At 51.8% G+C, this 25489-nt stretch overlaps 1 protein-coding gene across 1 annotated transcript in view; it reads right to left on the reverse strand.

Annotated features, from left to right (window-relative positions):
• CA5A (carbonic anhydrase 5A) overlaps positions 1-25489 on the reverse strand; it is a 49409-nt gene that overhangs the window by 13380 nt on the left and 10540 nt on the right. The window contains exons 3-5 of the mRNA XM_024233687.3: positions 4108-4226; positions 1764-1859; positions 1248-1310 (exon numbers count right to left, since the gene is read on the reverse strand). Coding sequence (XP_024089455.1) covers positions 1248-1310; positions 1764-1859; positions 4108-4226 — 278 coding nt within the window. The remainder of the gene's footprint in view (positions 1-1247; positions 1311-1763; positions 1860-4107; positions 4227-25489) is intronic.

Raw genomic sequence — 25489 nt, forward strand, 5'->3', positions numbered from 1 at the left:
CAGGGAAGTGTATGGAGAGCTGGGAGCTGGATGCAGGGAAGCATATGGATTGCTGGGCGGAGAGCTGCGGTTTGGGCAGGTTTCTCTCTGCCCTTGGGCTTGGGGTCAGACAGGGACTGTTCAAGGAGAGTGCTGCATGGTACATAAGTCAACATCCTTAAATGTTATTAGTTAGGGATTTGAGGTTTTTGTTTCAATCTGTTTTAAAACAAACTTTATCATTAGTGAATATCATCACCCAAGACAAGGCTAAAAATTTTTCAAGCTAATCAATTTAAAGAAAAATATTAAGTAGGCTGGGCGTGGTGATTCACGCCTGTAATCCCAGCACCTTGGGAGGCCAAGGCCGGCGGATCACCTGAAGTCGGCAGTTTGAGACCAGCCTGGCCAACATGGTGAAACCCCGCCTCTACTAAATATACAAAAATTAGCTGGGTGTGGTGGTGCACACCTATTGTCCCAGCTGCATGGGAGGCTGAGGCAAGAGAATTGCTTGAACCCGAGAGGTGGAGGTTGCAGTGAGCCGAGATTGCGCCACTGCATTGCAGCCTGAGTGACAGAGGGAGACTCCTCGAAAAAATAAAAAAGAAAAGAAAAGAAAAATATTCAGTAGAAAGTTGTCCCATCGGCAGGCAGATATGTCAAACGTCTTCAGGATCTTGCCTGTATGGCTGAATTTTGGGAACTTCCGTTGAGCTCAACACCCTTATTTTATGGAGGAGGAAACAGGGCCCCAGAACAGTGGTGACGCATTCAAAGTCAGAGAGAGCTAGCTGTGGACACACGAGCATCAACCCTGCGGAATCCCATTTCCAGAAAGGGAACCACAGCCCCTCAGCGGGGCTCTTTCCACTACGCCATTTCTTTTTCCTTGCAAATGAATCGCTGCACTAAACAATTTTGCTTGTCAAATTATGCTGATTTCTTTCTTTTTTTTTTTCTGAGATGGGATTTCACTCTTGTCACCCAGGCTGGAGTGCAACAGTGTGATCTCAGCTCACTGCAACCTCCACTTCTGGGTTCAAACAATTCTCCTGCCTCAGCCTCCCGAGTAGCTGGGATTGCAGGCATGTGCCACCACACCCGGCTAATTTTGTATTTTTAGTGGAGACAGGGTCTCTCCATGTTGGTCAGGCTGGTCTCGGACTCCCGACCTCAAGTGATCCACCTGCCTCAGCCTCCAAAGTGCTGGGATTACAGGTGTGAGCCTCCGCGCCCGGCCTGCTGATTTCAAATATGCAGCTTACCTTATGTTTTATTTCCGGCAAAATGTCCACCAGCCTCTGCAGCGTCTGATGATGGGCCCCGAGCTGCGTGGCAGACACACAAGGGGTTAGCTGAAAAGGCAGTGGATGGGGGGGAAGCTTACTCCACTGTAAATACACCACGTTTTAAAAGCAATCCTAGGCCAGGCGCGGTGGCTCACGCCTGTGATCCTAGCACTTTGGGAGGCTGAGGTGGGCGGATCATCTAAGGTCAGGAGTTTGAAACCAGCCCGGCCAATATGGTGAAACCCTGTCTCTACTAAAAATACAAAAATTAGCTGGGTATGGTGGCACACTCCTATAGTCCCAGCCACTGGGGAGGCTGAGGCAAGAAAATCACTTGAACCCAGGAGATGGAGGTTGCAATGAGCCGAGACCGTGCCACTGCACTCCAGCCTGTGTGACACAGTGAGATCCTGTCTCAAAAAAAAAAAAAAAAGCAATCCTAATGATGGATCACCACTTTCTTCATTAGATCTACACCCAGCAAGCGATTACCTTTAAAAACACGCCTATCACAGCCAAACCATTCTCTCCTACGACAGCTTCCTTGTAATTTTGGTATTTCACAGAATTCCAGTGAACTAAATGCAGCTGAAACACAGTGGAAAGAGAACGTAAATTGATCAGCAAGAAATAAGACAGTCACTTCCCCTTCTGAATGGCTGACCTATGTGTCCACTTAATCATAATGAAATGGCCAGGCGCGGTGGCTCACACCTGTAATCCCAGCACTTTGGGAGGCCGAGCCGGACAGATCACGAGGTCAGGAGATCAAGACCATCCTGGCTAACATGGTGAAATCCTGTCTCTACTAAAAATACAAAAAAAAAAAAAAAAAAAAATTAGCCGGGCATGGTGGCGGGTGCCTGTAGTCCTAGCTACTCAGGAGGCTGAGGCAGGAGAATGGCGTGAACCCAGGAGGTAGAGCTTGCAGTGAGCTGAGATTGTGCCACTGCACTCCAGCCTGGGTGACAGAGCGAGACTCCGTCTCAAAAAAAGAAAAAAAAAAGAACTAAGTTGTTGCAGCCAGATGTGTAAGATCCCAGCACCACCAGCACCTCTGAGTTCCCAGGCACTTGACGTAAGCCACGGGAAGGAAGAGCCTCGTCTTCCTGGTGGGGGGAAAAAGGAGAGGATCATGTTAACCTCATCCAATAGAAATGGGTGGTTTCATTATTTTCTACTTCCTAGTTATCCTTGGACAAGAATTACCAGAAAAAACTCAGGCCTCAGCTGGGCATGGTGGCTCATGCCTGTAATCCCAGCACTCTGGGAGGCCGAGGTGGATGGATCACAAGGTCAGGAGTTCAAGACCAGCCTGGCCAAGATGGTGAAACCCCATCTCTACTAAAACTACAACAATTAGCCGGGTGTGGTGGCAGGCACCTGTAATCCCAGCTACTCAGGAGGCTGAGGCAGGAGAATCACTTGAACCTGGGCAGCAGAGGTTGCAGTGAGCCGAGATCACACGATCATGCCACTGCACTCCAGCCTGGACAACAGAGTGATACTCAGTCTCAAAAATAAATAAATAAATAAAATATCTGTTCATCAAAAACAAAGTTGCAGATAGAGATACTAAAATAAAAGCCATGTTGTTAAATGAAAGGAAGCACACAGAAGCCATTGTTGCGCTCATTCTTGGAACTATTTATAAATATGTGCATGATTATGACAACAGATATCACTCCCTATTTATAAAATGTCCCGGGGTCACCTTTGGGTGTGCGATTACAAACAATTTTCATTTTTTGGTTTGGGTGGACTCTAGTTCCCTATTAACTGCAGCATTACTTTCATAACAACAAGTTCAAAAAACAGAAAGAGTCCTCAACTTGAAAAAGCATCAAAAAGTCAGGTGAGTGCGTGAGCAGAGGTGTGATAAAGTGAATATCGCAAAAATGATCATCACAGGACTGAGACGTCAAACTCGTAGATTCTTCTCGTTCTTTTCATTTTTTCATATGTTGCAAAAATTTCATAATAAAATATTTGGGGAAATCTATAAGGCATCACTTATCACCCCAGAAAACTACAAAAACCAATTCCCAGAATCGATCTGCACTCATTTTCTCTACTGACTCCCGCTTTGGAATGTTGAAAATAAGACCGCTTTAAGAAGATGAGCTTGGCCGGGTACGGTGGCTCACGCCTGTTATCCTAGCACTTTGGGAGGCTGAGGTGGGTGGATCACTTGAGGTCAGGAGTTCGAGACCAGCCTGGCCAACATGGCGAAACCCCATCTCTACTAAAAATATAAAAATTAGCAGGGCCTGGTGGCACGCACCTGTAATCCCAGCTACTCGGGAGGCTGAGGCAGGAGAATCACTTGAGCCTGGGAGACGGAGGTTGTGGTGAGCCAAGATTGCACCAATGCACTCCAGTCTGGGTGACAGAGTGAACCCTGTTTCAAAAAAACAAAAAACAAACAAACAAACAAAAGAAGATGACCTCTATTGCAAAGATGTTCAGCTTCTCAGCAGAGGGCATTGTGGATTTGCTAGTCCCTACGGCTGCAAGCACGCAGCTGAGTGAAGCGCGGCAAAGAGCTCAAGCTCTGACTTTGAATCCCAGCTGTCTGGCTTTGGCAAGTTCCGTAACCATTCAGAACCTCAGTCTCTTCTTCCGTTACATGAGAGAGCTTACAGTGCCTTCTTCGTAGGAGAGGGGTGTGACTAAACGGGTGGGGCGGCTGACTGTTCTGGTTTGAGCACTGACAGTCCCAGGCCCCAGGAAATCCTTCACATCTGAGCAGCAGGCATGGCTTGTTCACCCCCCAACATAGAGCCGGAGACATAGAAAGCGTCCAGATATGTGCTCTTAGGCCACGTCTACAAACCTCTGCGGGGTACGCGTGGCCGTCCACTGTGTGCTCTGAGCCCCCCTCATTCTCTGCTCCCCAGTGGAAATGAAATTGCTTCAGTCTGTAGTGGTTTTCCAAGGGCCCACCACTAATTCCTGGAAATAAAGGCAGCGAGACGTGTGTGTCATTTTGTCCGTTTGTTGAGCTGTGGTGTTACCTGAGGCATTGTCTACATTAGGGTTATATGAGCACACTCACAAGGGGTTGCTGTATGGTTGAAGTGACAAGCCAAAGGTGGGCTCCGTGAAAGGTGGGCTCTGTCTGTCCCATTCACTCTGCCCCACCGCCAGCCCAGCGCCTGCCCAGAGGTTCGCAGTAAATGTGGAATGAAGGCAGGGCCCCAGTGCTGCCACTGGGTGGTGGTGAGGGCCTCAACTCCCTGCAGGCAGAAATCGGCAAAGAACGTTTCTGAGATGCCTGCCTGTCCTATAAGATTTCTAGACTTTAATTAAAAAAAAGAGATGTCTTCCAAATATTTTTTAAAAGCAGCTTAAATCCTATCACCAAATAATGTTATAAAATAACACACAGTGAGCAAAGTTTTTGTTTTGTTTTGTTTTGTTTTGTTTTATTTTAAGACAGAATCTTAGTCTGTTGCCCAGGCTGGAGTACAATGGCATGATCTCAGCTCACTGGAACCTCCACCTCTGGGTTCTAGTGATTCTCCTGCCCCAGCCTCCTGAGTAGCTGGGATTACAGGCATGTGCCACCAGGCCAAGCCAATTTTTGTATTTTAAGTAGAGACGGGGTTTCACCATGTTGGCCAGGCTGGTCTCAAACTCCTGATCTCAGGTGATCCACTCGCCTCTGCCTCCCAAAGTGCTGGGATGACAGGTGTGAGCCACTGCACCTGGGTGAGCAAGGTTTTTAAATAAGCAGACCCTGAGCTATAGCATCAGTCCTGATCTCTGGCAGTCCCTGCTTAATCTAGGCCCACCACAGGGCCAGCTTTTATTGGAACACTCCTTCCTTCCTAAGTCACCCTAAACACTCACCTTGGAGTCAGCACTCTCCACCTGCAGGCCTCGGGGTGCCCCTCTCCATGGCACAGTGCCAGGTGCAGCCTCTCAGGAACTTGCTTCTCCTGACACTTGGGAATCAGCCATGAGCATCGCTCACTGAGGCCTCTGGCTCTGCCCTGCAGAGTCATGGCTGCTGTCCCCAGGTCCAGGTAGTGCTGGGAGTCTGCCTTTTAACGAGCTCCCCAGGGGTTCTGACGTGGGTGGCTTCTCCTGTGTCTAAGCACTTTGTCACTAACAGATTTCCATCAACAGCTGCTACAAATGGGGTACCTGCTCCACACGTTTTCATTGAAAGGAGCACAGCGTGCTCCTGGGATGGCTGGGCAAGGCTGGAAGGCGCCGGCAGAACTGGAGCACTGATCACAAATTCGGGGTGGCCCGAGTGCCTCCCATAGCTGTGGAGGAGCCTCGTGTCACCCGCCTTGCTCATGTCACCTCCCACTGTGGCAAAAGCCAGGAAAGCACTGAGCACATGATGAATGCCTTGGGGAGCTTGACACTGCTGACTCCTGGTGGTTTCCTGACACCAAAAGTACTTGGGCTGGGCGTGGTGGCTCACACCTGTAATCCTAGCACTTTAAGAGGCTGAGGCGGGAGGATCACTTGAGGTCAGGAGTTAGAGACCAGCCTGGCCAACGTGGTGAAACCCATCTCTACTAAAAATACAAAAATTAGCTGGGTGTGGTGGCAGGCGCCTGTAATCCCAGCTACTCAGGAGGCTGAGGCAGGAGAATTGCTTGAACCTGGGAGACAGAGGTTGCAGTGAGCTGAGAACGTGCCACTGCACTCCAGCCTGGGTGACAGAGTGAGACTCAGTCTCAAAAAAAAAAAAAAAAAAGTACTCATAGTTGGAGGCACCAAGGTGTAAACTGGAAAATGGAAAATGGATTTGGCTTTGGTCCAGTCAGGGGCTAGGCAAGTGCTGGACCAAGCCACAGAGCTGCTCACTGCCCCTCTTCACTCAAAATCTCGGTGTTGGTCTGGAGCAACCTCGGAGTCATATCTAGTTTTAAAATTCTACCATTATGAGCAAGTCTTCTATTCTCCTTAAATATCCACAGATGAATTACATCGCAATTTTTAAAAATACACAGAAAGAGTCCTTCCCACAATAAGCACATAAAATCACTTTGTTAGGCCAGGCACAGTGGCTCACGTCTGTAATCCTAGCACTTTGGGAGGCCAAGGCAGGCATATCACTTGAGGTCAGGTGTTCGAAACCAGCCTGGCCAAAATGGTAAAACCTCGTCTCTACTAAAAATACAAAAAATTAGCCGGGTGTGTTGGTGGGTGCCTGTAATCTCAGCTACTTGGGAGGCTGAGGCAGGAGAATCGCTTGAACCTGGGAGGTGGAGGTTGCAGTGAGCCGAAATTGCGCCAATGCACTCCAGCCTGGGCGATAGAGCGAGACTGTCTCAAAAACAAAACAGAGGCGTGAGCCACCATGCCTGGCCTCCAAAACACAATCTAAGGAACTTACAGAACCACAAAATGCGAGCACAGTGAGCTCTGTGCTCACTTCTGCCTCGGCCTGTGTCTGTGGTGGAAACGGGGTTTGCAGCCGACCAGCCCCAGCGGCATCAAAGTGCATTGATTGGTGGCTGAGGGTGGAGCCTGCCAGGGGGTCTACCTCTCGCTCTTGGGATGGGCTCACTCATGATAAGTTTACTGTGTGGAAATTCATGCATGTCTGTATCATCTCTTCTAGAATAGAAATGCCTAGAAGGCAGGGATGGTGGATGCTTCAGGGACAAATTAGACTGGACCCGGCCTGGTAGATGCCATTTGTAAGACTGAGTTAAGTCCCATCCAGTTGCACTCTTAGGACAGAGGCTGTTTCTAGGCTGAGTGTGGTGGCTCACGCCTGTAATCCCAGCACTTTGGGAGGCGAAGGTGGGCGGATCACCCAAGGTCAGGAATTCAAGACCAGCCTGACCAACATGGTCAAACCCCACCTCTACTAAAAATACAAAAATTTAGCCGGGTGTGGTGGTGGGTGCCTGTAATCCCAGCTACTTGGGAGGCTGAGGCAGGAGAATTGCTTGAACCTGGTAGGCGGAGGTTGCAGTGAGCCGAGATCGCGCCACTGCACTCCAGCCTGGGCAACAAGAGCGAAACTCCATCTCAAAAAAAAAAAACAAAAACAAACAAACAAACAAACAAAAATGGCTGTTTCTGTCTGGACCATCACTGTATCAACAGGACTTAGTGCAGGAAGGGGTCATTGAAGGCACACAATGAACCCTCACGGGATGAATGAATACACGAATGAATGGGATTAGTCAGTTCATTGATTTATTCATCGAATCACTTGGTTGGTAAGCAGCTCTGTGTGTTACAGTGGAATCGAGCCTTTCCCATGGCAGTTTGGGAACTGCCTGGGATTTCTAGTCAAGTCCACAGAACATAAAAATAGTTAAAGACCTGGATTTGCAACTCAGCTCTGCTTCTAACTTGCTGTGTGACCCTGGGCAAGTAGCTTAGCCTCTCTGAGCCTAAGCCTCTCTACCTGTTAAATGAGAAGAGCGGGCAGGATAAATGGAGACAAGGCAGGAAGCATTTTGTAAAGTGTCGCCTGATGATGGCAGTGGTGGTGATTGTGCATCGCACACTGTTCAGGGGCTCTACAGCTTCATCTGTGTAAAGAGAGTTACTACACGTTTCTCCTGGTCCCAGCTCAAGCACCCTAGGGTTCTACGTAGGCACATAAATAGGGTTCCAAAAAGAGTGACGCCAACTGCATGAGGCATAAGTCCACTGACAGCCGATGCCTGCCGGACCCCCACCCACAAAACCTAGTAGAAAAGTCACCCTCCAGACTGTGGCCAACCAACGAGGGCCAGGAACGGGAGCTGCTGGGACCAGAAGGGACTTGTGAGCCCTGAGCCTCTGCAGGGTAAGGTGCTGTGCTAACTCTGGGGCTAGAAGACTTTCCCAAGGGCTTCCAGCAGGGCTGGAGCCCACAGGCATCTCTTCACCCTTCCTGACCCTGAGCTGTCCCAGAATTCTTCTTCTTCTTCTTTTTTTGAGACGGAGTTTCACTCTGTCACCCAGGCTGGAATGCGGTGGTGTTATCTCAGCTCACTGCAACCTCCGCCTCCCGGGTTCAAGAGATTCTCCTGCCTCAGCCTCCCAAGTAGCTGGGACTACAGGTGCGCACCACCACACCCGGCTATTTTTTTTTTTTTTTTTTGTATTTTTAGTAGAGACGGGGTTTCACCATGTTGGCCAGGATGGTCTCGATCTCCTGATCTCATGATCCGCCCGCCTTGGCTTCCCAAAGTGCTGGGATTACAGGCGTGAGCCACGGCGCCCAGCCTGTCACATAATTCTTTACTGCAGCAGCCTCTGATGGGCTGGATCCCCCGCCTCTCTACCCATTGGAGTAAGAGACAAGTCAGCCCTTTCCAATCTGCCTCCTGAGGGGAACCATGGGGCCCTCGGGACATACGGCCCCTCCTCAGGCTGGCTCGGGGCATCTGCACACCCGTACCTGAACAAGGGACTTGCTTGAAACGGTGGCCACCCTGGGCTGGGGACCAAGCACCCTCAGGGGAAAACCCAAAAAGGCTACTGTGACTCACTGGCTCTATGATACGCAAATAAGGAAGGAAGCCAAACGTTCGTTCTTCTAAGAGGGTGACTGCAAAGGAAGTCCGGGCCGCTGCGTTTTCGGGAACAGCAGGTGCAGGGGCTGGGCTGGAGCGGCCCCTGGTGGCAGTTCGGTGAAGAGGCACCCGGAACCTGGCAACGTGGCCCGCGCGGGGCGCACGCGTTTCAGGAAGACACAGAGGCCTTTTTTACTGAAAATGCCAGCGGGTGTGGATTCCACAGGATCCTCTTCAGCATCAGTCTAGTGTGGGATTCATACACCTTGAGCCTCCTTCAAGGTGAAACAGAATCTCACTGCAAATTTTAAATCCCACTGTCAATTCCAAAATTAGACCTGCGTCGCGAAGACCGCCCAATAGCAAAATGCCAAACGTATTTCTTTAAAAACTGGAAAGCCGTGTTTCATTGCTCTTCCTGTAGATAACACAACATGGGGTTAGGAGTGGGGTCTGGAGTCGGACGCACGTTCAGAGGCTGGGGTCACTTCTCCCAAACTGTGTGCATTCGGACGCACGTTCAGAGGCTGGGGCCACCACTCCCAAACTGTGTGCTCTAGGTCCAGCTTTTGCACCCCTCCTAGCCTCAGTTTCCCCATCTGTAAAGTGGGGATGATCCTTGAACCCCCACCATAGGACTGCTGTTACGATTAAGTCACACGGGAAATACGAAATCCTTAGCACAACGCTTGACATAAAGGAAGCACTCTAAAACAAACAAACAAACAGAAAAAACCAAAAAACAACCAACTGGAAGCCACTGAAGCCTTCATGGGGTGAAACAGCTGATTAAGGGGCAAAGGCTCTCGCTGGCCAGGTTCTGGCGTGTCCCGGGCACCATGCATCCTGTCCATGAGCTCACGTCGTTGTCGTGATGGAGAAGGTTTCATGCATACCAGAGCGCGGCGGAGGAGATGGCGTTCACTGGGCACCTGCTACCTGCTGGGCATTGCGAGGTAACTTCATGTTCCTCCCAGGATGAACTCCTCACAATGGCCCTACAGAGCAGGTCCTGTGAGCCCAACTTTGAGATGAGGAAATTGAGACGCAGAGAGGTTCGGTCACCTGCCCCAGTTTAGCCGGCAACCTCACCCAGGTCTGACGGTCCAGGCCCTCAGCTTTTGTAGTAGGGTTCAGGCCAAACTCTGCTACTTGCCTTGCCAGTAAAGTTAGGGACCCAATTTAAGTCTGCAGACCTGGATAAAATAATCTCAAAGTGACTTCTTTTTTTTTAGGTGGAGTCTCACTCTGTCACCCAGGCTGGAGCGTGGTGGGGTGCTCTCGGCTCACTTCAACCTCTGCCTCCCAGGTTCCAGTGATTCTCCTGCCTCAGCCTCCTGAGTTGCTGGGACTACAGACATGTGTTACCACACCCCACTAATTTTTGTTTTTGTTTTTGTTTCTTTGAGATGGAGCCTTGCTCTGTCACCTAGGCTGGAGTGCAATGGCCAGATCTTGGCTCTCTGCAACCTCCACCTCCTGAGCTCAAGTGATTCTCTCACCTCTGCCTCCTGAGTAGCTGGAATTATAGGCACCCACCAGCATGCCCAGCTAATTTTTGTATTTTTAGTAGAGACGGGGTTTCATCATGTTGGCCAGGCTGGTCTTGAACTCTTGACCTCAAGTGATCTGCCGCCTCAGCCTCCCAAAGTGCTGGGATTACAAGCATGAGCCACTGTGCCCAGCCTAAAGTGACTTTTCATAATGACAATACAATGTCAAGGTATTCTCCTTAATTTAAAAAAAAAAAAAAAGGCAAGCCCAATTCACAAAAAGGGGTCTTTAAGCTGCCAGTCCCCATCCCCCAGACTCTGCTATCAGCAGGGCTGGTCCACCGGGCAGCACTGGCCACTGTTGCCTCAGCGTTCTATGCAAGCAGGTGCGTCAGAACTGGCTCATGGAGATATATTTGAACGATTGCCTCAGCGCGTGCCAGACTCTCCAAACATAATAACAGATGACATTTGGGGCCGGCTCCAGGCTGTGACGTGCTGGCCCCAGAGAATATTGTCTCTGCTATTACAACAGATGCTGTTAATAGCCATCTATTTGTAGTTTGGGGCTTTTACCAAGATGAGCAGGCTTTTGGCAGGCACGGGTTGTTTGAAGGCTTAAAATTAGTAAAAGAGAAGTTTGAGATGTTCTAATTACTGGAAATTTCAAATAACACGACGCTGCAAGGGACCGGCCTGCTTCCGGTGCCGCTCTGGGGGGTAATGCACGTTCCCAAGCTGTAAAGGGTGACGGCTTCTGTGTGCCACCTCCCCAGGCAGGCAGGGGCCGCAGCCACTGCAAGCCCCTGCCCACAGAACTCCGCGACGATGGAACCTAGACTGCTCCCTGGAAGTTAGCCTCTGAGACCATCACATATTGGCACTGGTTTGAAAGCCAGGCAAACGTGGGCTCCAATCCTGGCTTCACACGGTGGGGCTTTGCAAGTTGTTTTATAGATCTGTGGCCCAGACTAGATGTTTGTAAAATGATAATGATGCCTACTTCAGGGGCCCATGACAAGGACTGAGTACTGTGATGCTTACAAAGTACCTCCCTAACAGTCCCTGGCATGCAGTGAGAGCTCAAATAATGGTAGCCACTTACTATTATTATGACTGGTGTTATTGTTATTATTAAAATTACTGTCATCGCCCAGGCGCGGTGGCTCACACCTGTAATCCCAGCGCTTTGGGAGGCTGAGGCGGGCAGATCACTTCAGGTCAGATGTTTGAGACCAGCCTGGGCAACATGGTGAAACCCCGTCTCTACTAAAAATACAAAAATTAGCTGGGCATGGTGGCATGCGACTGTAGTCCCAGCTACTTGGGAGGCAGAGGTGAGAGAATCGCTTGAACCCCGGAGGTGGAGGTTGCAGTGAGCCGAGATCGCGTCACTGCACTCCAGCCTGGGCGACAGAGGGAGACTCCATCTCAATAAATAAATAAACAACAAAATAAAATAAAATTGCTATCATCACTGCCATCGCCATCATCTCACCACGGCAGAGATCCGCAGTTCCCTGAAACAGATACCACGAGTCTCAAGGTAAGACCTGCATGTAAAGACATCGAAAGATAAATATGTCTGAAGAACACGTCCATGAGAAGGGGCTTTGCCAGCCATGCAAGCATAAAAGAAGAAAAGTCCCTCATTCATCCGAAAACACCCACTGAGTTTCTCCCGTGTGCTGGGCACCACGCTCAGTACGGGGGACAGAAGGAGGAGGCTCTGGGCTCAGACTTGCCCTCGCAGAGCTTGGAATCCAGGAGGGGCAGACGGTGGTAGAGATAAAAAGCTGTGTGTCTGAGAGGTGAGGGCGTGGGCTTTGGGGCCCTAAACTTGCTTGGGACGCCCAGGAGGGGCCCCGTGGAAGCGGTATTTCAGTGGAGCCCTGAAGATGGGTTTCTATTTGTCAGGTGATGATAATGGCGGCTCCAGGCAGAAAAGGACGACCAGTGGAAAGGACCCTGGTGAGAGCAGCCACCACGACAAAACAGGCGGAAGCACCAGCCGGCAAAGGCACTGTCAGGGGCAGCGGGAGATGGGATTGGAGGGGCAATAGGGTTGGCACCGGTGGTGGCGAAAGGAAGGGTGGCCTTCATCAACAAACCCCAACAGGGTTTTTTTTTTTGAGACAGAGTCTCGCTCTGTCACCCAGGCTGGATGCAGTGGTACAATCTTGGCTCACTGCAGCCTCTGCCTCCTAGGTTCAAGCAATTCTCCTGCCTCAGCCTCCTGTGTAGCTGGGATTACAGGCACGTACCACCACAACTGGCTAACTTTTGTATATTTAGTAGAGACAGGGTTTCGCCATGTTGGCCAGGCTGGTCTCAAACGCCTGACCTCAGGTGATCCACCTGCCTCGGCCTCCCAAAGTGCTGGAATTATAGGCGTGAGCCACCACACCTGGCCCATCAACAGGTTTTGAATGTTCCAGTCTTTTTTTTTTTTTTTGAGACAGGAGTCTCATTCTGTCACCCAGGCTGGAGCGCAGTGGTGCGATCATGGCTCACCGCAGCCTCAACCTCCTGGGCGCAAGCCATCCTCCCCTCTCTGCCTCCTGAGTAGCTGGGACCACCATGCCTGGCTAATTTTTTTTTTACAAGACCACTGTTAAGAGCCCGGAAGAATCCTGCAGCTTGCTGTGGTGGGCTGTTTTGCGTGTGCTAGAGTCTATTCAGCGTTTCAGACAGAAAAGCCTCAGCATTCCTCTTCCGTGGGCCTCCACCGTAGCTCCTTTGAAATCTCTGCTCTTTCTCGCACCTTCCCATCTGAGTCTCTGTGCCATGGCCCTCCCCTCCTCTCCAATACGAAGAGCCCACACTCAGCTTCCCTCCCTCCTCCTCCACCCCACACTGTCCGAGCACCTCACCTCCCAATGACTGACTCGTCCCTGGTCTTGCACACACCTGGGGAGCATAGCTGGCCCGTCCTGCACACCAGCCTTGCAGGCTTGGTGAGTAGACCATCCTTGTCTGCACTTGCCGGGTGCAGCCGTGTGTAGTGGCCCAAGGGGGGTCATCTGGGAGGGCACCAGGAAGCATAAGTGACGTCCACCACAAGAGGCATGGGGAGCGGCGGCAGCGCGTTCATCCACCGTGCTTGACTTCGTTTATTTCCCCGATGACCTTTTCCCGGGCTTCCCAGCTGGATCTCCGTGAGTGCCAGGGCCGGGTCTGGGAAGGGTTTGGGACCCAGCACATCACCTGGCACAGTGTTTGCTCAATGTTTGCTGAGAGAAAACCGCAGCCATGTCACCGATTTACAATAGGAGCTTCTCGTATGGAGCAAAAATGTGTTGTTGCCTGTGGCTTTGCAGGAGCTCCGAGCAGTGGCGAGAGGAAGTCATGGGTGACCATGGTGGGTATTACCAACTGATGGGATTGCTGGCTGGTCCTGAGCTCATCACCGTCCATCTCCTGCATCCACAGTGATTTCTACTAAGTGCAGCTTTTCGTCAGGCAACCGCCAACGGCACTGGGGGGTGGGATGATGGCAAATTGACCAAAACGCTCAGGGGGTGCTAGCCACGCGCCGGGTGCAGATGCGGACCCCCAGCCCCACGAGCTTGGAGTGCCGTTCAGCCCCGCTGCACCCCCGTCCGTCTCCAAGGCTGAGGAACTGGGGTGAGAGGAGGAGGCACAGAGCCGTCTGAACACAGCCAGAGCCACTCACTGGCTCCTGCAGTGAGCAACGCAGTGGGGAAGCCGGGAGGGAGGGAAGGTGCAGTTGCAGTGGGTGGGCACGGGGGCTCAGCTACTGGCACAGAACAACACGAGGGAACCACGGAAGAGCAGGAGGGAGGACTCGGGGGGTGGACGCAGGGCTGGAGGACCAGGCGGTCCACAAGGTGGTCAGGACCTCAGCTGGCGGCTGGGCTTGGGAGGGGCTGGCATGAAGTCACTGTCCATCGTCCCCTAAATGCTTCCCTAGGCAAGGTTCTCATTCCCCTCGTCAGGGGAGGGGACGGGCACAGAGAAGCGCAGCAATGAGCCAGGAACAGAGCCGAGATGAAACCTCGGCCTCCCGTCTTCAGAACGAGAATTAATCCACAGAGGAGCCAAGGAAAACGCGTGGCCCCGAGTTGACGGGTGAGGGGTGTGAGCGATGTGGCCGGCATGGCCGCCCCACCGCCAGCTCCATCCTGAGCACTTCACGGACATGGCCCTCTTCATCCACACAACTGTCCCAGGAGCCACTGAATGAGGCTCGATGAAACCTCGACTCGCGTTGCAGCGCACCTCCAACCACACTCGCCTTTGATCACTTTTATCACTGGGGATCCTGCAGTCAGTGCTTTGTGTCTGCCCCGGGTCCCTGGGAAACAATCTACAATTTGAAGCTCCACCAGACTCACTCGGAGTCACGAAATTTCTATCACTGACTGCTTTCCTCCAAGGCCCAAACTGGATGTAAAAACTTCCAAAGAAAACTTCATATTGAAAAAGCGATGTAGCCACAGCATTGTACAATGATGTTTACAAAGGAAAAACAAGGCCGGGCGTGGCGGAGTGAGCCTGTAGTCCCAGCTACTTGGGAGGCTAAGGTGAGAGGGTGGTTTGAGCTCAGGAGAAGCTTGCAGTGAGCCCAGATGCACTTCAGCTTGGGCAACAGTGCCAGATCCTGTGTCAAAAATAATTTTTTTTTTTTTTTGGTGGCTCACACCTGTAGATGCAGCTACTTAGGAGGCTGAGGTGGGAGGATCAGTTGAGCTCGGGAGGTCGAGGCTGCAGTGGGCTGTGATTGCACCACTGCACTGCAGCCTGGGCAACAGAGCAAAATCCTGTCTCAAAAAAAAAACAAAAACAAAAAAACAAAGGAAAAAGTATTGTTTATGCCATCACCACCCAGTAAACATAGTTACTGATATTTTTACTTGCAGTGTAATGTTCTGGCCCCTTCCCATAACCACATGTATTTGGTAAGCTTTTGTTTTCAAAATAAGCCAATAACATTTAATAAGAAACAACAGTGTATTAGTCTGTTTTCATGCTGCTGATAAAGCCATACCCGAGACTGGGTAATTTACAAAGAAAAAGAGGTTGAATGGACTCACAGTTCCACGTGGCTGGGGAGGCCTCGCAATCATGGCAGAAGGCGAAAGGCAGGTCTTGCATGGTGGCAGCCGAGAGAGAATGAGAACCAAGCAAAAGGGGTTACTCGGGAGCCTGCGGCAGGAGAATGGCGTGAACCCGGGAGGCGGAGCTTGCAGTGAGCAGAGATCGCGCCACCGCACTCCAGCCTGGGTGACAGAGCGAGACTCCGTCTCAAAAAAAAAACCCAAAAACCCCATAGATTGGCTGGGTGCAGTGGCTCACGCCTGTAATCCCAGCACTTTGGGAGGCTGAGGTGGGTGGATAGCTTGAGGCTGGGAGTTCGAGACCAGCCTGGCCCACATGGTGAAATCCCATTTTTACACTACACTACATTTTTAGTGTAGATCCCAAATATTTAGCATAAGTATGGTTTGTGTAATATTTAGGATGCTCGTATTTTAAAACGGTGATGCTGGAATGCTTCTCCCCACCGTCATGAAGCTGGCACTTTCTTACCAGCTGGGACTTGGGTCCAGTGGGGTCTTTTCTGACCACGTTGTGTAACGCTCACAACCTCCCTCAGTGGAGTCATCGCTGGCCTATCACCTGGTTTCATTTTCATCACAGCCCTTATCGCTATCCAAAACCATCTTCTTTCTTATGTACATATTTGTTTATTTTTCTGTAAACTTGCATAGAGAAGTACCCATTTATTAATTAATGTTTACTAATTTTCTTATCCCACCAGAACACAATCTCCATGGGAGCAGGGGTTTCCCTGTCTTGATTGATCCTTTCTCCCTACAAAAGACCACACAGCACACAGGGGTCGAGGTGCACCTGGGAAGCATCTGGGAAGCTGGACGATTAGAAATGGGCTTTTGGGCTGGGCACAGTGGCTCATGCCTGTAATCCCAGCACTTTGGGAGGCCGAGGCAGGAGGATCACGAGGTCAGGAGATGGAGACCATCCTGGCTAACATGGTGAAACCCCATCTTTACTAAAAATAAAAAAAAAAAAATTAGCTGTGCGTGGTGGCGGGCGCCTGTAGTCCCAGCTACTCGGGAGGCTGAGGCAGGAGAATGGTGTGAACCCGGGAGGCAGAGCTTGCAGTGAGCCAAGATTGCGCCACTGCACTCCAGCCTGGGCGACAGAGCGAGACTCTGTCTCAAAGAAAAAAAAAAAAGAAAAGGAAAAAGAAAAAAGAAATGGGCTTTTGGATCCAAATGATAACAACAGTGGCTCCACTGCCTGACGTTTTGTCCAACATGATCCCACCCCTGGTCACAGGTGATTGGACAGGGATGGGCACTCAAACCATGCTGGACCAATCACAGCCCCTTCCTCAGTCTCGCTCCTAATTAGTGCAGGGCTGGGCCAATCAGAGTTACTGCTCTGGGAATTTAGAATTGGAAGTGAGCAAGAACAGGAACAGTGGCTCCCCAGTGGCTGAATCTCTAACAGGTAAACTTTGGAAGCTGTTTGGTACATTTTCATTTTTCAGTCTTGAGGACCAGAAAGCAGAGAAAACATCTGTAGAGAGAGGGGACACTGACTTCTACCTAACTTTCCCCAAAATATTCACACCCAGGCCTGAGGGAAGAAACAGAAGCTACATACAGAATGGAGATGGAAACACACATGTGTGCACACATGCACACACAACACATGTGCACACACAAACACGTGCACACATGCACATGAACACACATGCACATATGTATACACACATGCTCACAGCGCACACATGCACACCCGCATATGAACACACACGAACACATGCACACACGTGCACACACATGCACACATGTATACACAGTGCACATGTGCACACATGCACACATGTATACAGTGCACATGTGCACGCACACACAAGAACACACGTGCACATATGTATACACACATGCTCACACAGTGCACACATGCGCACCCGCACACAAACACACACAAACACATGCACACATGTGCACACATACATGAACACACATGCACACACGTATACACAGTGCACATGTGCACACATGCACACACACAAACACACATGCACACACACATGCACACACGTAGTCGTTTTAGGAACTAGACTGCCAGTTTATGAATTTGCGATGATAAATCACTTCCCAGGAAATAAGCATGATGGTCACATCCTTTCCTCTCAGTCCAGGGGTCATCCTCAAACCGCACAGCCACAGTCCCAGTCCCGACAGTGCCAGGATTCTCCTCCAAGGAATTCACTCTTCCCCTGTCTCTCATCTTGGAGCTGCCTATTTGTGCCCCACTAGAGGAGCCAAGAGGTCCCTAGAGCCTCCTCCTCTCATGCGGACAGCCTGGCAGGCATCCCCCAACTCCGGGCTCTCAGGCCTCGTTTGGATTTATTTTGAAGGAAGCTATTGTCTACTAAATGCTTAATTCTCCCAGAACGGTGCCAAGCGCTTCACACAGCCCTGCCCAATGAGCTGGGCCCTCCCGCACCTTTAGGGAATGAGCTGAGCTGTCTGCGGGGGCACTCGAGGTGGGACAGGCACAGTGTGGCAGCGCGTGGATCTGGCTGCTGTTTTCCTTTGTGACTGGCACCTCTCCTCTCCCCCTTCCCTCCTCCACCCGCTTTGCTCCCCCAGCCTTTCCTCCTTGGCCTTCAAGGCCATACACATTCCCTGGAAAGAGCGTTTGCCGCCACCTCCGTTACTCATCGTCCTTGGCCTGTGCTTGCTCCAAGTACTGGCACCCCCAGCTCCTAGGAAAACTGCTGGCAGTGTCTGCGCCGACGGAAATTTCCTCGGCCTCTCCGTTTGTTTCGCTTTGTTTCTGGCCCTGCCACGGCGTGGCCCAGGCCTCGGGAGCCTGTCTGTGTGCAGTTCTCTGCACCTTGTCCGCTCCCTTCCCTTCCTCTTATAGGCACTGCCCTTCCTTCCATCCAGGGTTTGCTGTGTTTTCATCTCATTCTTCTCTGTTTCTCTCTGAAAACCTTTCTCTAGCCCTACCTGTCCTTCATCTGAGGTTCTCATTCCCTCCATCCCCAGCGGCTCCCGATTCCCAATCTGGGTGAACAAAGAGGACAGAAAATCTGTGAAGGAGAGGACCAAGAACCTGGAAAAATCGGCTGCAGAGACGGGGAGGGGACCGGGAGCACGTGAAGCTGAGTAGGAGAGAAATAAAAAGGAAACTGGGTTTTGGAGAAAATGACAAATAAAGTGAAACCAGATTGGCCCACGTGGACGGGAGCCAAGGGAGGGATGACCCAGCTTATTTCCATGGCCCGGGAGAGACACCGGATCCTTCTTTTGGTCTGTGGCAGGGAGGGCCTAGATCCTTTGAGCAGATGTGAAGCCGGTGGGGAAGCCAAAAGTGGGGTCGGGACAAGGTCAGAGGCTGACGCTGGGAGACAGAGACAGCAGCAGTGGCCTTGGACCTGAGAGCAACCGAGTCGGGGGGGGCCGAGGTCAGCTCGGCGTCCATGGCCAGGGTGCACGTCCAGTGAGCAGGGTGCCCCATCCTCACTCTGGGAACAGCGTCCTCGGCTGTCCTGCGGGAGTGCTGCCTCCCACTCTCCAAACACACCTTGCTGCAGGCGGGGTCACCCTCGGGCTGGCCAGACGAGCGGCCAAAGCCGGGCCCCTGAGAATCAGCCCTGGGATGGTGGCTGGAACTGCCGGGAAAGAGGCGACGTCGCTCCACTGGAGGCCAAGCCACAGCCTCGGGCGGCCACCTTCGCCCCATCAGGGAACCCCTGTGAGTGTCCCCTGGGGAAAGCAGAGCCTGGGGGAGCACTCAGAGCCCTGGCAGTCGATGACCCCTGCACCTGGTTGCAGCCTGGACTCTTTAGGATCGGAGCCGGCAAATCTCCCTCTTCTTTGCTTAAGCCAGTTTGAGGTGGGGTTCTGCCAGGTAAACCAAAAAGAAGTCTTAAGAAGGCTTACTGGAATTCCTCACTTGGAGAGCAGCAGTGAGATCCCAGGCTGCACGGACAAGAGGGAGGAAGGCAGGGGGCAGCGGCGGGTGGGAGATGGCTCATGCTGGCTCTGGAGCTGACTGTGCAAATCTCTTCCCAACTCCACTATCGGTGACTGCACCTTGAAAACTTGAACTCGGCCGAGCAGGAGTATTTGCACCATGGAAAGTGGCGAACACCACACATCACCGCTCTTGTCCCTCCACCCAGCCCCGGAAAGCCAGCTGCTAGGCCTGTACCAGCATTCCCCACCCATGGACTCAGGAGGGCCGGGCTTACCTGGGACCACTTCTGAAAGTTGCACCAGGCCCAGCTTCCCTGAGGACAAGGCTGAGTCACAGGCTGCACAGGTGGAGTTAAACAGGCCATAGCCAACTTGCCCCTCACGCGGGGTCTGCACAGACCTCACCTGCAGCCAAGTTCCATTTGAGCACACAGTAAAAGGACGGAAACTGACGATCCTCCTGCTCCCTCCCTTCCATTTCTTTGCTCTCAGTTTGGTCACTGTTTTTTGTTTGTTTGTTTGTTTGTTTTTGAGACAATGTCTTGCTCTGTCGCCCAGGCTGGAGTGTAGTGGCATGATCTCGGCTCACTGCAACCTCCGCCTCCTGGGTTCAAGCGATTCTCCTGCCTCAGCCTCCCCAGTAGCTGGGACTACAGGCACCTGCCACCACACCCAGCTAATTTTTGTATTTTTAGTAGAGACGGCGTTTCACCATGTTGGCCAGGCTGGTCTGGAACTCCTGACCTCAGGTGATCCACCCACCTCTGCCTCCCAAAGCACTGGGATTACAGGCATGAGCTACTGCACCTGGCCAATTTAGTCACTTTTATTTTATTTTTATTTTTATTTTTTTGAAACTAAGTCTTACTTTGTCGCCCAGGCTGGAGTGCAGTGGCTTGATCTTGACTCACTTACAACTTCCGCCTCCCAGGTTCAAGTGATTCTCCTGCCTCAGCCTCCCCAGTAGCTGGGATTACAGGTGCTTGCCACCACGCCCAGCTAATTTTTGTATTTTTACTTTTTTTTTTTGAGACCAGGTTTCACTCTTGTCACCCAGGCTGGAGTGCAATGGCACGATCTCAGCTCACCGCAACCTCCACCTACCAGGTTCAAGCGATTTTCCTGCCTCAGCCTTCCAAGTAGGTGGGATTACAGGTATGCATCACCACGCCTGGTTACTTTTGTATTTTTTGTAGAGATGGGGTTTCTCCATGTTGGTCAGGTTGGTCTCGAACTCCTGACCTCAGGTGATCCGTCCGCCTCGGCCTCCCAAAGTGCTGGGATTACAGGCGTGAGCCACTGCACCCGGCCAATTTTTGTATTTTTTAGTAGAAATGGGCTTTCACCATATTGGCCAGGCTGGTCTCGAACTCCTGACATCAAGCAATCCACCTGCCTCAGCCTCCCAAAGTGTTGGGATGACAGGCATGAGCCACCGCGCCTGGCCACTTTCATTTGTCTGCTTGTATCAGGACTCTTGGAAGCAAGTGATAGGAACTTAAATCAAACTGATTTTAAAAAGAGGCTTATTAGTACAGGGGTTGACTTGGCTTCAGGTACAGCTACATTCAGAGGCCCCGAAATTGCCTTGGGCCTTGATTTCCCCCCCTCTTGGCTTTGCCCTCCCGTGTGGACACTTTCTTAGGAGGGCCCCTCACCTGCTGCGGGGCACAGCTGACCTTTGCACAATCATGGAAATAATCTGTTTAAATACGTCCGAGAAAAAAACTCCTTGGCTCTCATTGGCTGGTCTTGAGTCACGTGCCCGTGCCTGTACCAATTGCTGCAGCCAGTGACAGGGCTGTTCTGAGTGGCCACGCCCAGGTCCCCACCCACTCCTGTCCCTGGACCCCGTGAATGGGAGTTGCGGATGGGCTCCCAAGGAAAACAGGAATGTTGGACCCAGGAGGCAGGAGGATGGAAGCTGAGCCAGCAACACAGCAGATGCCCTTACAAAGCCACGGACTGACGGGATCAGCAACACCTGGGAGCCTGCTAGCATGAGATTCTTGGATCTGCCTTGCACCTGCCAAGTCAGAATGTCTAGAGGAAGCACAGGTTGTGTTCTTTTGTGTGCGTGTTATTGTTATTATTATTATTATTATTTTGAGAGACAGGATCTCGCTGTGTTGCCCAGGCTGGAGTTAAGTGGCACAATCCCAGGTTACTGCAGCCTCAATCTCTTGGGCTTAAGCAAGCCTCCTGCCTCAGCCTCCCGAGTAGCTGGGACCACAGGCGCCCACCACCACGTTCAGCGAATTTTTTTATTTTTATTTTTGTAGAGATGCATTCTCGTTACCTTCCCGCCTTGGCCTATCACAGTGCTGGGGTTACAGGTGTGAGCCGCTGGGCCGACAGGAGTCTGTGCTCTAACACACTCTCCAGGGGATGTTGGTGCACACTGGTGTGTGAGAACTGTTTGTCAGCCCCTCACTAAAATTAGCATTTTATTCACTGATGTGAATAATATCCTCGCCAGGACCAGGTGCGGTGGGGAAGGGGAGGTTCCAGGGAAAGTTGTGAGGCTGTTCCTGAGGAGAGTGTGCCACACAGACAGGCACGCAGGTTGAAATTCTTGACCAAAAGCAGGCTTTGACTTGTGATCCTGGGGAATGATTACCATCTGCGGTTGTCTTGTTTTCTAGCCTAAAACCTGAGCCTGGGTTCCCTTGGGGATACAGAAACATCTAGATTCCAAGGCACACATGCTGCCACAAGCTGAACAAAAAATAAGTGTGCCCTTAAAGCACTGCAGGGATGTCCCTGCTCCACCGCCAACAGGGCTGAGGCGTGGGCTTGTTCGTGCCCTGGGGGGGTAAGGGACGTGCCTCCCGTGCAGACCTCAAGGCCCACTGGACACAGCCTCTGCTGGGCTTGAGCCAGAGGCCCGTCTGGGCCCTGGGCCGGCTGCTGGCTCTCCTGGGGACCGACTGTGACCTTGGCCTCACTCACCCAGGGTGCTGGTGCTTCCTCTCTGCGTGGAGGTCAGCTCCTGGTGGTCTCCTGCTGGATTTTGTGGATGCTGGATGCAGATTCTTTCTCTAAACGGTGCCCGCTCCCCAGATTCCCTTCTTTGCAGAGTATGGAGTCCCATTGGGAGGCCTCTGTAGCCTCTGGCCAAGGAGTTCCCCAAGCCTCCTTTTTCGCATCTGTAAAATGGGGACTGGTTTGTGTCTCCCACGACTGTTGAAAGGAAGACTGCAGTGGTGCAAGTGAAGCCCTTGGTGAGGAGAAGTGAGTTGGTGAAGGGCTAGAATCTGCAGTCGGAACGGAAGCCGGCTCCTTGCACTGGGTCACTCACCCTTGGCAGTTGCCCCTTCTCTGAGCCTCCATTTCTTCTTACATAAAATGAGGGTCCCGCAATACTCTCTCTAGTGGCTTCTGTTTTTTGCCATGCTGCTATTCATAGATGGCAGTGCCTTTTTTTTTTTTTTTTTCCACGATGGAGTCTCGCTCTGTCACCCAAGCTGGAGTACAGTGGCTCAGTCTCTGCTCACTGCAAACTCCACCTCCCAAGTTCAAGCGATTCTCTTGCCTCAGTCCCCCGAGGAACTGGAACCACAGGTGTGCGCCACCAACCCGGCTAATTTTTGTATTTTTAGTAGAGATGGGGTTTCACCATGTTGGCCAGGCTGGTCTTGAACTTCTGACCTCAGGTGATCCACCCACCTCAGCTTCCCAAAGTGCTGGGATTATAAGCATGAGCAAGCTTGCCCAGCCTGGCAGTGCTTTTAAAGGGGGTCTGTCCACTACCTTCCTCCTTCTAGGAGTAGTATCAGGATTCCCCTGGGGCACCCTCTTCCCCACTGCATGAGGTCTTGGTGAGGATATTAGCCGGGTGCCTGATGCTCCACCAGCTGAGGGCTGAGTGTCAGCTTAGGGTCAGCCACCAGACCCTTTGCCTCGGGAATTTATTTTGTAAAATAACAAACAAAAGTCCAAAATAACCTTCAAAGTTTATACTTTACGACTTAGAAGAAAACAAATCGGTTATTAAAATATCAGTGAGACCCACAGCCACATCTAAAAATTATACAAGAGGAATATGAATCCCATAGCAACTCATCTGTATCCATGACAACTATTGTTCTCAAAATTACTAATACATTCACACAACTATTAACCCAAACAATTAATTAAAAGTTCAGGAACTATTATTGGTTGTTCAATATTTTGAAGTGGCTGCATGAAGAATTTTTAAATAATATAACCACATTAAAACTGAAAAGCCAATCTGAGTTGCTTCTTGGGCATCTGAACTTGGAACAGACCAACAAGGGGAGAAAACCATTGGCAACTAAATAAATGAATGCAGAAATCCCTGCTCCCTGGTCCCCGAAGCTGGCCTGGTTTGTGCCTCCCAAGATCTGGTTGTCCAACTTTCCCTCTTCTTCTCCGAGCTGGTCTTGTCCTTCCACGAAGTTGCACTTTGCTTCTGTTGGCTGGAGTTGGGGTTACTGCTGCTGGCACCCAGCAAGCCCCACACGGGAAGCATCCCTGGGGGTTGCAGTGGAGCCTGATGAAGCAACTGTGAATGGCACTGAGTGTATAGGCAGCGTGGCTCCTTCTCACCTTTGAAAGGAGAAAGAGACACTGGAAGGACCGAGCCGTGGTGTTTGCGATGCACTGTGTAGGGCCTGGCACAGAGAAGAAGCTCTCACGCCCTGCCCCTGACAGCAGGTGCATTAGAGGCAGGAGCAGGCTCAGGCTGGGCCTCCACTCTCTGTGGGGCACCTCTCTTCGGGCTTCAGGAAGGCCTGCACACATGGCTCAGCGCACTCATCCATGGGCACTGTGCCTGCTCACTGAGGTCCCCTGTGTTGAGAATTTCTAGGCATATGCAGACTTAAGTGGCTGAAACGCAAGCACCATGTCATGACGAAGCTGGAACGCAGCTGGACAGACCTCCCCGTGACAGCAGGAGCTGGGGAAGCCCCGGTGAGCGTGTTTCGTGTAAGGAAGGTGAACGCCGCCTCTGCATGCACAGCGACAGGGCAGGAAGGTGAGCGTGGGGGCACCGTTCCGCTTGTTGGTCCTGCTTGGATAACGCAGAAGCGTGGAAGCAGGTCCGGGCATGCTGGCAGCCATGTGGGAGTTTCTGTGCAGATGTGGTGCTGAGTGCTGGCCTGGGGTGGCCTCGATTCTCTCCCCGCAGCCTTTGCAGTGGCCATCCCTTCTCTCCCCAATCACAGAGGAAGAAAGGGAGGCTCATTTACACCTTCAACTCTGTTCATCCATCAATTTGCTGAGTGCCTAGGATGCCTGGCGCATAAAATATCAAATAAGACAAAGACCTGCCCCAGCGGAGTTACATCCTCATGGGAGCAACAGTGAGTGAGCAAGATCCCCAGGCACGTGGGATGCACCCAGGAGGAGGCAGATGGGATGCCTGCCGGAGAGGACGTGGGGCTGCGGCTGCGTCGGGGCCCCCAGGTTTGATGATACCCCAGGAAGAGTCACTGGGTCCAGCACAGAGCCACCCTCAGAGCTAAGCTACCTTCAGCAAAAAGACACAGAGCGAGATCAGCCACGCAAAGAGGTGCCCGGGCTGTCTGGAGGGCCCCAGGCAGGAGCTTCCGGAGTCCTCACCAGGGGAGACGGACAGGACGGACTTAATTCTCCCCTAAACCAGCTGCGACACTAAACCAGTGTGACGTGTTCTGTACCAGAGCAGCTCACTAGCAACTCAATGCCCAAGGGTTTATTGGGAGCTGTTCACATAGGCACCTGATACCCAGCACATGGCCCAATTCCAGACTCGCAGCAGGAGGGAGAGCAGGCATTCCTCATGAAGGCGGCTTACAGTGACACCAGGTGGTGCTGGGAAAACACCAGGTAGGACCTGGCAGCCAGTCCTGATAAAAATGCAAGCATAATAGGCACAGAGAGAACCTTCCCAAACCTCAGAGCATCTACCTGGAACTTCCGAGAATCATGGTGAAGGTTTGATGAGATGATCCGCAGAAGCCCTTGGCCAAGCGCTGGAACCCAGTAAGGGCTTGGTGGCTTTCAGGACCTCTCAAGTCACCTCCCAGCCCACCCCAACCCTCCACCACCGTCTCCCACCTGCATCTCCCCGGACTGCCTCCTATTTAACCCCTGCTTCCCTCCAGGCGCCTGCTCAGTCTATCCTCACAGCAGCTGAGGGGTCCATTTAAAAGGTCAGCCAGGGCTGGACGCGGTGGCTCACGCCTGTAATCCCAGCACTTTGGGAGGCCAAGGTGGGCAGATCACCTGAGGTCAGG

The sequence above is a fragment of the Pongo abelii genome, chromosome 18 (genome assembly GCF_028885655.2).
Source record: "Pongo abelii isolate AG06213 chromosome 18, NHGRI_mPonAbe1-v2.0_pri, whole genome shotgun sequence".
NCBI classification, from domain to species: Eukaryota; Metazoa; Chordata; class Mammalia; order Primates; family Hominidae; genus Pongo; species Pongo abelii.